Source organism: Sinocyclocheilus anshuiensis, unplaced genomic scaffold (assembly GCF_001515605.1).
Source record: "Sinocyclocheilus anshuiensis isolate Anshui unplaced genomic scaffold, SAMN03320099.WGS_v1.1 scaffold583, whole genome shotgun sequence".
NCBI classification, from domain to species: domain Eukaryota; kingdom Metazoa; phylum Chordata; class Actinopteri; order Cypriniformes; family Cyprinidae; genus Sinocyclocheilus; species Sinocyclocheilus anshuiensis.
The window spans coordinates 289,564-300,477 of NW_015551025.1; the positions used below are offsets into that span (position 1 = coordinate 289,564).

General features: G+C 36.9%; 2 protein-coding genes and 1 long non-coding RNA gene across 7 annotated transcripts in view; 1 reads left to right on the forward strand and 2 right to left on the reverse strand.

Annotated features, from left to right (window-relative positions):
- The window catches only part of synrg (synergin, gamma), a 52,081-nt gene extending 47,745 nt beyond the window's left edge, over positions 1-4,336 (forward strand). For both annotated transcript variants that reach the window (XM_016450580.1, XM_016450581.1), the window contains one exon: positions 3,431-4,336. In XM_016450580.1, coding sequence (XP_016306066.1) covers positions 3,431-3,562 — 132 coding nt within the window. In that variant the 3' untranslated portion in view covers positions 3,563-4,336. The remainder of the gene's footprint in view (positions 1-3,430) is intronic.
- Positions 1-10,914, reverse strand: part of LOC107661113 (uncharacterized) — an 18,388-nt gene that overhangs the window by 5,118 nt on the left and 2,356 nt on the right. The window contains exon 2 of the long non-coding RNA XR_001631079.1: positions 8,807-8,812. This is a non-coding gene — a long non-coding RNA (uncharacterized LOC107661113). The remainder of the gene's footprint in view (positions 1-8,806; positions 8,813-10,914) is intronic.
- Positions 5,365-10,914, reverse strand: part of LOC107661112 (dual specificity protein phosphatase 14-like) — a 19,871-nt gene continuing 14,321 nt past the window's right edge. For 3 of the 4 annotated variants that reach the window (XM_016450584.1, XM_016450585.1, XM_016450582.1), the window contains exon 2: positions 5,365-7,080. In XM_016450584.1, the coding sequence (XP_016306070.1) occupies positions 6,312-6,962 (651 nt within the window). In that variant the 5' untranslated portion in view covers positions 6,963-7,080 and the 3' untranslated portion in view covers positions 5,365-6,311. Of the gene's footprint in view, positions 7,081-7,256; positions 7,293-10,914 lie in introns of those variants that run through there. The other variant, XM_016450583.1, reaches the window with a different exon arrangement.

Below are 10,914 nucleotides of genomic sequence, written 5' to 3' on the forward strand. Positions count from 1 at the left end.
ACACACACACACACACACACGTATACACCGCGGGATCAGCCGTTCCATCACACAACATCGTTTATATGTCCACTCAGACACACATCTCTGTACTACAACAAGGAAAGGCAGAAAGTAATTGAGAAAGTGCAAGTACATAAGATAGACAGACAAGGAACTCAAAATCTGATATTCTCTTGGATGCTTTAAAATAACTTTGAATAGGGTTTGGTATTGCCAGCTACCTTACAATACAGTTGACATTAGGTATGTTTACATGCAGTAATTTTCCTCAATCCAAGTCGATTTCAGATTCAGTTTATATGAACCCTAAACGTTGCAATCCAGTTCACATATTCATTTACGTTTATTACATTACACGTATTCTGAAACAATGCACGTGTGTTCAGAACCAAAGAAAACCATCGCATTAATGTCATCAGAGCTGCTGCCGTTTTCGCCTTGATTTATCTTAAAAAGAAAGCTGCCGTATATGTCAGAAGAGCATTTTAGCAAAAATTTAGTAAATATTCAGTCTCATTGACTAACCAGTTCATAATTCATGAGACGTGAATAAACATATGCACATGTGTAAGATGTGAAATATATGTAAACCTACGCATCACGGCATTGTGCATGTGTACAAGGTGTTTTTAAATCCATTTGAGAAAATAATAAGATTTAAGCATTTACATACATTTTATTTTTTGCTGTTGATCGGATATTTTCAGGTCTACACCCGTCATCTTTCAATTCAATTACATTTTTATTGAGCTCGGTTGTATAGAATGAAGTGTTTACATGAAGGCTTTTCAGCCCGATTATAAGCAGATTAATTTGGGTGCATGTAAACATAGCTATTTTGCCAAATAATAGATTGCACATTTTTAAATGTAATATTTTATAATACTGATTATTTTATAATTTAATCATATGAATTCAATTATAGTATCAGCACAACAGTTTGAGTGAAAAGTAAATATATATATATACTTGAATTTTAAAAAGAAGTGCAAAAATGCGCTTATTTGATTAGGGACCTAGAAATAATATAGCATTTTTCACGTTTTTGTTTTACTAAAAATAGTTTTGTTTCAAAATGCATTTTATAATTCAGCAAGTGTATGGAAGTAGTCCTGACCACACTGAAAATGCTGCTTTCAGATTTTGCACTTTAGACAAAAACTAAAAAGTAATTGTGAGAGAAATTAAGTCTAAAATAAGAAACAGTCACATCGTGGAATATAGTGTCACACGGTGAGAGAAAAAGTCACAATTATGAGAAATGGTGTCATTTGCGAGATGTGAAGTCACATTGCAAGTTATGATATTGTTATTATAATATGAGAAAAGTCGCAATTGTTAAATTTAAAGTCACATTATGAGACAAAGTTGCAATTACAAGAAGTAAAGGAAAATTTGTGAGATAAATTAGCAGTTTACTCTGGTTTACAACAGACCTCCATGTAGAACTGTAACATAGCAAAGTATGCATTATTAGATACAAATATCAAAATTTCCTTGTGATCTTCGTGTTTCTTTTTTAACAAATCCTTTAAAGAGGACAGTATTGTCAAGAGCATATGAAAGAAATGGAGTGTGTGTGTGCATAGTACAAGTGTGGGAGAGCATGATTCACAACATGAGTAATTTCTCCTTCCAGCATCAGCTCCGAGATTTTTCTTAGGAGCTTCATTCTGCATAACATCCATATCATCACTGCCTTATCACAAATGCACGACTGCAGCTGTGCCTTTCAGAATGAAAGCACACTCGCACACTGCACATCGATATATTGAGTGAAGTTCACTGGGTTCTTGTTTCTCTTTTCTATATATAGGGCGTATGTGGGAGGATTGCACACTTCTTTTTCTCTATTGATCCTACAAATTATGTCAGTATGGTGTTGAGCTCTAGTCTCTTTTATGGAGTGTGATGATATGCCACACTGCAGTCAGATATGACTAGATAAATGTGCTGTCTAACATGTAGTTTAGAGACGCAGGTTGAATGTAGTACTTGTTGAGCCAAGTCGGTGACTAATAGAGACCCTGCTTACTTGTAGTAAACTAATTTTCTGGGTTCAATACAGTTTAAGCTTTAATCAGCAGCATCTGTGACGTGCATTTTTAATTTTGGCATTCTTTTAGAAACTAACAAAAGCAGGTTGTGTTTAAGTTGCGTATGTGAATTCTTCAATGAGCAGTGATTTCTTCAAGATGTAGAGGAGTTTGTTTCTTCATCAGAACAGGTTTGGAGAAATTTAGCTTTACATCACTTACTCACCAATGGATCCTCTGCAGTGAATGGGTGCCGTCAGAATGAGAGTCCAAACAGCTGATAAAAACATCAGCTGTAATAAACATGATGCCAGTCCATCAGTTAACATCTTGTGAAGTGAAAAGCTGCAAGTTTATAAGAAACAAATGCATCATTAATGTATTCTAACTTTAAACTGCCACTACTGGCCAAAATATGAGTCCGTAATTTTACAATAATTCTAAATTTCTCCAAATCTGTTCTGCTGAAGAAACAAACTCATCTGCATCTCATCTACATGGCTTGAGGATGAGTTCATTTTAAGCAAATTGTAATTTTTGGGTGAACTATCCATTAATAGTTGGAATTAGATTTCACAGTTCTATTAAAGGGGTCATATGATGCTTTTTTAAAGATCATTATTTGTTATTTTTATTAGTTTTTTTTGTATGTCTATATAGTTTATATTAAGTTTGTTATTTTACTAACACATAACGAACAAAATGTTGCCTTGGCAAGTAACTGAAAAAAGTTTCAATCAAGTTCTTTTAAAATATTTTGTTTCATTTAATATTTATTTCAAGTAATTAATATAAAGGTTTTTTTTATGTATAGTTTTAGTTAATGATAACCGTAGTTATGAGCTGAAATTCTGGTCTCAGTGTTTAGTGTCTTGGAGATATTGTATTATATCAGAAAGAGGTTAGTAGGATCTTTATCACATTAGTCTTATGGTAACAAGCATAATATTGATGTCTATTAGCTAGGGATATTAAAAGTCTGGTCAATACAGACAAGCTGATAATTATTTTCATGTTATAGCTTAAACTGATGAATGGCTGATATTAAAATTCAATACTATTTTGGCGAAAATAAAAATACTAAAAACTAAAAACCAATTGTGTAAAATGCTACAGGATGAAAAATGGATATTGGTTTTGATATTTTCTAAAGATTACGTTCAACAGTAATGTTTTAAAAGGTTAGTCTAAATTGAGTTTTAGATGACCCCAAATATTGCTCTCTAATATTGTCCAACAACTGATATGGTTCCTTTGTATTGAACCTGAAACATACTTTTAAAACCACCTCAGTCCTAGTAGTTCAACCCCAACCTGTCCCTACAGTCACATCAGACTTTATCCTATAAATCTTTTTTTTTCTCACCTTGTCTTGCACATATCCTCTGCAGGCCTTTAATTCGGAGACGGACAACTTCAAGCTCATTTATGGAGGTCACCAGTACCACGCCAGCTGTGCTAACTTCTGGATTAACTGTGTGGAACCCAAACCGCCAGGTCTCATCCTGCCCGACCTGCTCTAGAACCGAGCGCAGTGCAGCGCTGAACCCTGAGCCGCTGTCTGAAGCATCATGGGAGTCCTTCAGAACTCTTCAATCACTTGAGCTGTTTTGCCTTTGAAACAGTACAGCTCTCATCACTTGAATTTGGGACGCAACTGTCTAGATCTGCCATTGTCTGTTGGAAGATCAGATAAATTATGTAGTACTGAATAATAGTTTATTTAAATATTGTAAATGTGTCTGTCTCTACCTTTTTGGATCTGACTCATGCACAAAAAAAGTGTCTGGTTGGTTGATTCTTTGCTGTTGATTTCTCTACCATGTGAAGTAAATACTGCAGAACATGTTAGGAATAGCAGACTTGTAATATAAAATCAATAAAATAATAAAGGTAAAACATTTGAAAGCATCAAAAAGTGTAGCAGATATTACAAGAGAATCATTTAGATGCTGGTATCTTTTATGTCATTGTTGTGCTGGAACACGTCACTTTAGTAGTGGGTCTGGAAACGGTTCTGGAATGCTTGTGATTTCCTGAGAACCTTTTATAAAAGCCTGGAAGATGTTCTTAAACGCTGTGGTATTTAGATGTGACTCTTTTGAAGGACTTTGTGTGAAACTGAAGGAAATTCAAAAGTCTGGGGATGTAAGAAGTGCAAAGCGAAGTCTTTTTCCTTCCAGCCCAAGCAGTTATAAGAGCGACATAAACTTTCATTATGAATTCATTTCTTTTCATAGAGGCACTCGTAATGAATCGACTGATCCAACCGAGATTAAATGGCTTTGAGTACATGATGGTCATTGTCAGTGTTTTACTGAGGACTTAACATTGTCTCAATGTCTTTATTGTTGTCATTATATCATTCAACTCAATTCTACTTCATTTATGAGCGTTTTGTACTAAAATGATCCTTTTTGTCTGTATTTCTGTTTATAATGCAAGTCGGTAAGTGCAAATTAAATATTTGAATGTTAGTATTGGATGCAAATGTGAAACTTTTGTGTCCCACATTGGGGTGATTAGCCTTCATCTGTTCGGCTCATTCACAGCAGTATTACCTTGAAAACGGTTTCCAGGGATACCGGACTTTGAATTTGTATGATTGTCGAAAGACATCATGATTTAGTCCCCATCTGTACGTACAGAAGATGAGTGACTTCAGTTAGATCAACTTTTCCACCCTGTTGCTCATCAAGCGCCTGTTGAAATTTTAAAGGCAAAGGTAGTTTAAAATACGGATTTGAGCCGGCTCGCAATTTTGATGCTGTTAGTGGCTAATGTTCTGTCCTTGTCTTTATACACACGTGACTAACAACCTTTATCCACCTTGTCGTCGCTGAACAGCAGGGATTAGATTTACAGAGACTTCCTGCTCCATGTTAATCCAGACGTTCTACAATACATTGGAAGATTTAATACACAGGAAGTGAAATGGCATTCCCTGACATGATCCTACACTCCTAAAATATAGCTTTGTAAAGAATGTTTTTGCATGCAGAAGAACCATTTGGATTCTCTAAAGAACCTTTCTTAAGAAACATTTTTAATTTTATTTTAATAATTTAAACCTTTTGTGGAATGGAAAGATTCCATGGATGTTAAATGTTTTTCATGGAACCATAGATGCCAACAAAGAACCTTTATTTTTTAATGGTGACATCAATTAAAAACACATTAAACCATTATACATCAGTCATATTCAGTAGGCATTACTTTTATCAACAAGTATTAAGTTATTTTTAATATGTACAAATATTACTATGTAGCTTCACTGTAATTTGAACATAAAAAATCTTTACTTAAAAACCAAGCCTTAAATAAGCACAAGGAATACATTAAAATATTTCACCCTTTATTCATTTTAACACTAATTAAATCTGAACTCTTTTACATTAATTCAGTTTTTTTTAACATGTATTAGTTAAAAGCTTTGCTAGGAGTCCTCTGACAGATGTCCTCTGGTTATAATTACTGCTTCACTGCAGAAAACATCTGAAAGAAACATCTTGAGTTAAAAATGAAAAAACCGAGATGAACTGCAAAAGGACCAAACAGACTAAATATAATTCATTGAAAAAATTACTTAATTGCCATATTTATTGTTCTGCTTCTTGTGAAACAGCCCGTTTTGTAGGAGTACTGACATTACAAATGCCAACACTGTCCTTCATGGTGTTCAATAAAATTTCTTTTGATTTACATAAATAGTTTATAAATCTGTTAAACTTGGATAATATTGTAGCATCTTTCTGTTAAACATGTCACTCTTCACAAAACCTTCAAATAGTTTTCTTGTTTTTTTAGTATTTTTCAGTATGCACAAGTTTAAATACACCTTAGAATATAATATTTTTAATAGATATATATTTTCAAATGCTACCAGTAATCAAAATCAGACTGCTGACTCTCAACAAAGACGACAGCAAAACTAAAACAACATCCTCACAATATTACGACTGGTAAGTTTTAACCAAGGACTGAATTCCTGATTCCCAGCATCACACTTGATTCCCAAAGTGCTCCTAAAACCGACATTATCATTGCCAAGATTTAATTTCAGCATTCAAGGATGGATTATCACTTATGACCTCATAAAATATGGACTCAGTGATTTTTCCATCTTGAAAATGGACATAAGCACTCCCATCTGGCTTTATTCTCTGGCAGGAGGGACACGTGGATGTACAGAAAGAGGCCGGAACACAATGGAGTCAAAGATCGCTTAGCGGACCCCTTCCTCTATGCTTGAACCAAAGTCCAAACCCCTCTTCACAAGCCCCAGTAAGGTGCCAAATTCCTGCGGTCTCTCTCGTACACATCGGGAATGACCCCGTATGGTGTCTGGATCATTTTCACAGAGTTCCTGCCAAACAGTTTCCTCTCGTACTCAATGAGTTGTCGCCAGAACCCTCCATTAGGACGAATGACGGGTCGGCGGGATTTGACCCAAGCGTGAGCCTCGGCCAAGGAAACTCTGTGGTACTTCATGAGGTAGGCCAAACAGAGCGAGGCGGAGCGACTCACCCCAGCCGCACAGTGCACCAGCACGACTCCCCGTTTGCGGCCCACGCTGTGGATCTTATCAGCCACACCGTCAAAATAAAGCGAGATTGGAGAATGAGGCATGTCGGCCAGTGGCACTTTCACATACTCCATGTGTGGCCAGTTGAAGTTGGGCAGCTCGATGGTGGCGTTCACCACACAGGTAATCCCTTTGGACAGGAGAAGGCTGCGGTTAGACGCCACATTCCCCCGGCCGAGGAACAGGGAAGGAGTGATCTGGGCGATGCCCCCCAACAGGCTGCTGGTCTCAGGCAGCAGTCGTGGGACAGCCGTGGGCACCACTGAACTGCGGTGGTGGTGTTGGTGATGGTGATGGTGATCTTGGTGGTGGAAGAACCCCTGACTTCGGGAACCCATAGGGGAGCGGAGGAAGGAGACAGAGAAATAGAAACCTTGAGGTGGCGCCAGGGTGTCTTTTAGTTCTCCTTGGTCATCTCAAAGTGAATGGTGATATCATACAAACCATTGGGTACACCTAAAACAAAACAAGAGTAGGTTTGCTTGGAATAACTAGTCAAACCTCTAGAGCTGGGGTGTCAAACTCAATTCCTGGAGGGCCGGAGCCCTGCAGAAGGAATTGAGTTTGACACCCCTGCTCTAGAGCAAGTGCCTTGCACAGGCAGACAGTGTTTACAGCAGGGGTCTCCAAACCTGTTCCTGGAGAGCTTTCATCCTGCAGGTTTCAGCTCCAACCCCAATCAATCACACCTGAACCAGCTAATCAAGGTGTTTGGGGTTACTTGATAATTACAGACAGGTGTGTTTGAGCAGGGTTGGAACTGAAGTCTGCAGGATGGTAGATATCCAGGAGCAGGGTTGGAGAGCCTTGGTTTACTGCAGAGGTCTCCAAAATCGGTCCTGGAGGGTCGGTGTTCTGCAGAGTTTAGCTCCAACTTGCCTCAACACACCTGCCTGGAAGTTTCTAGTTTGCCTAGTAAGACCTTGATTAGCTGGTTCAGGTGCGTTTAATAATTAGGGTTGGAGCTAAACTGCAGGATCGAGTTTGGAGACCCCTGGTTTACAGCATATGTAGGGTTATGAACCTACAACCTTCTGGTTAGTCCAGGAGCCTTATTTATAGAACACATGTACAATTGGATTTGATACTTAATTCCATGGATTTCATCCTACACCAAAAATGAGAAACAAATCTGGATTTAAAGGAAAAAAACTGGCATGAAAATATTCTTACGAATACGCCAACTGAAGAGCATGTGTACAACCCTTTTGCACTTTTATATATATATATATATATACCAGTAAATAAGGGTGTACTAGGCATGGTTGCCTTGTACTTAGCCCGTGCGCGATTCTCCCTCCTCCTCAATATCTAAACTTTGAATTAATTCAACCAACTGCTTCGCAAAATTATTCACTTTTTCGAAGTGCTAGAAACGTCATGTGCTGGTGACTCCTACTGCAGAACGGTGTAAATACAATGAAAACTCAGCTCAAACATGCTTAAAAACCACCTTTTGTAATACAATTGCAAACGTTTTGCTTTAAGTGTAACCTCAAATGCAATTACCAAATCCTCTAATACCAGTAAATATGAAGCGTCTGATATGTTATTTTATTCATTTGTAGGGCTTGTTTTGTTTGCTTTATGGAGAGCTTTGTTAATCAGGCCAATACCTACAACTCATACTTTTTTTACACAAGTGTCATTAAAAATGTCTACAAATTTATAAAATTGATCAGAGATCAGGAAAAAAACACTGGTTCATGCGTTCACAGAGATCGCCCCTAGCAGCAAACCATTGAAATTTCAAAACAGTTATGCTGTAACGAAGCATCATTTACTAACATCACGTGACTTTGGCAGTTTGATAAGCACTCTGAATCACTGGTTCCAAACAAATGATTTGCAAAGTTTTCGAAGCTTCACGAAATAGTGTTTCAAAAGCGTCCATACCTAGCGTTCACAGTCAGGATCATTCTACACACATCTTCAGAAATTCACCCACTGTACCATGGAAACAAGTACTGTATATCTGTTTTAAACTGAGTCCAGTGAGGTGCTTTACAAGAGTCGATGACTGAAGCTTCCTTGTTGATGGTAAAAGACAACATTGGTGTGGCTGAATGCTGCTTTAATGGACTTAATTACTGCATGTACCGAGCAGATGTGCCTCTCTGTCAGACTCCCACCCCTCGAGCTGTGCATTAGAGTGTGGGGGCCACACAGAGCAAGTGTTTACTGGAACCTGGAGGACCCTTATTAATCAAACCAAGAACAAGGCTTGAAACCTGTTATAAGCGAATACTCTTGGTCAGACAGAAAGCTTTATGTATCGCACAGAACAAGAGGGTAGGAAAGAAAAAACATCTTTTTGAAAGTTCGATTTAAAAATAGGATTGTAAAATTTGCTGTGACAGTGACTTAATTTAATTCTTCATTATTCAATTGAATAATTATGATTTCTTAAAAAAAATGCATGAATTCTGAACTTTAAATTTGGTCATGGTTTGGTTCAGTTTAATTAAATTATTTTGTTTTGCAGACATTTAGTAAAGCAATACGCCCTAAAAAAGTTTTTGTTAGGCACAATGGAGAGTGGAGAATCAGTAAACCACAGCTTCAGTGCTTACTGTCTTTATATAAGGTTACTACATATGCTTGGCAAGGTTTCATAAAATAAACACAAAAACAAAAATGTATTAATTTACTGATAAATATTTTTTTCATGTTTACCATGTATCAGATAGACAGAAAGCATACTTGGCACAGTAATACTTATTTAATGACTTGACAGGTGTGTGTTTATAGAGTATTTTACAATGGCTTTGAATACAGCTAGGCCAATCATAATCAAGGACCGGAACTATCCATTTTATAACTTTTTTTCTGGACTTTGTTTTAAGAACTTATAAAAAATTTTTTTAAGAATTTTACTTCAGATACAGTCCATTTCTTTTTATTTTATGAATTCATTGTTATTTATTAAATAACTGCTAGCTAACCTGGCAGCAAGTCCAAGGTTATCCATTTTTTTTCTTCACAGAGGGAAAAATGTCATTCCCATCACATTATACCAAAATCCTCCTGAAGGTTGAGCCAAGGTCATGATCAGATCTTTATTCAGGGATATGCAATAAATGCTTTAACACAGATGAACATCAGTTTGAAAAACTCATTTTTTCAAGATTTTTTGTCAAAAGTGCCCCTAATTGAAGAATACTATATTATAATTGATGCACTTTGTCAGATTGATGCATCACAATGCATGCACTTTTACATACCTAGTTAAAAGCCTTGCTTAAGCTCTACAATGTCCATATTCACATCACACACACTAGTAATGTGTAAAATTACTCCAAAGTGCAAAGTATCCAAAATACTTGGCATGTCTAAGGGGTTTAACTAACAAAAGTTTCATTGTATTTAAAGTAAAGGCAAAGGTACATTGCTGTAAAAAAAAAAAAAAAAAACCCACATAGCTGAAGGTTGTGTTCTGGACCCAGTGATGTTCTCAGTTAACACGTTCATTCAGCCGTCAATTTTGGCCCTCAGACACCCCTGTGGATTCCAAGTGTGCTGAAATCTGCTTCCTCCAATTACTGGGGGTCGAGTCGCTGGCAGGCATGAAAAACAACTGAATGTAGAGCATCTGTTTTTGTCGCCTACCTTTCATACATTAGCATTTTTTATTGAAGGACAGACAGTCTACTTATGGCTTGTGTGCTGTTTCCCATCATGCCTGAGGGCTCTATATCATTCATTCCTCTCAATATAATGCATGGGGCTCTGACCTTTATCAGCATGCCACAAATATCAAACCAATCATGTTAAATAAGAATTACATCTGATGTCTGTGCAAACAGAACCTGTGATGGTAGTTCCTCCACCCTCTGCAGAGCTACAGCTGGCTTGACGCTCTAAAGCAACATGTGGCCGGATCTTCTGTACGTTTCTCCATGTCTATCCCTCTTTCACCATTAATGCATACACAATTTGTATTTTTATTTAGATTAATTAATTAGCAATATTATAATTATTTCCTTGTTATTTTATTTTTCATAATTATTTTATTTTTATATTCTATTTATTTACGAGTTCCACTTACACTGGATTGAGCAAATAGTAAGCATATTTGGCGTGCTGTCCTGAGGGAGGGCTCAAATAAGATATTATTTGCGGTTCACGGAATCGTGAGATTGCGATAAATTGAAGCGAGTGAGCTTTTTAGTGATTAACGTTAGATGAAAGCGCTATTTGCTCGCTTTCTAGGCAGGCTATAATCGATTCAGAATTTAAATAAAAGTTGTTTTACGTGCTGCTAACAGGACCAACAGCCACATACCCTGT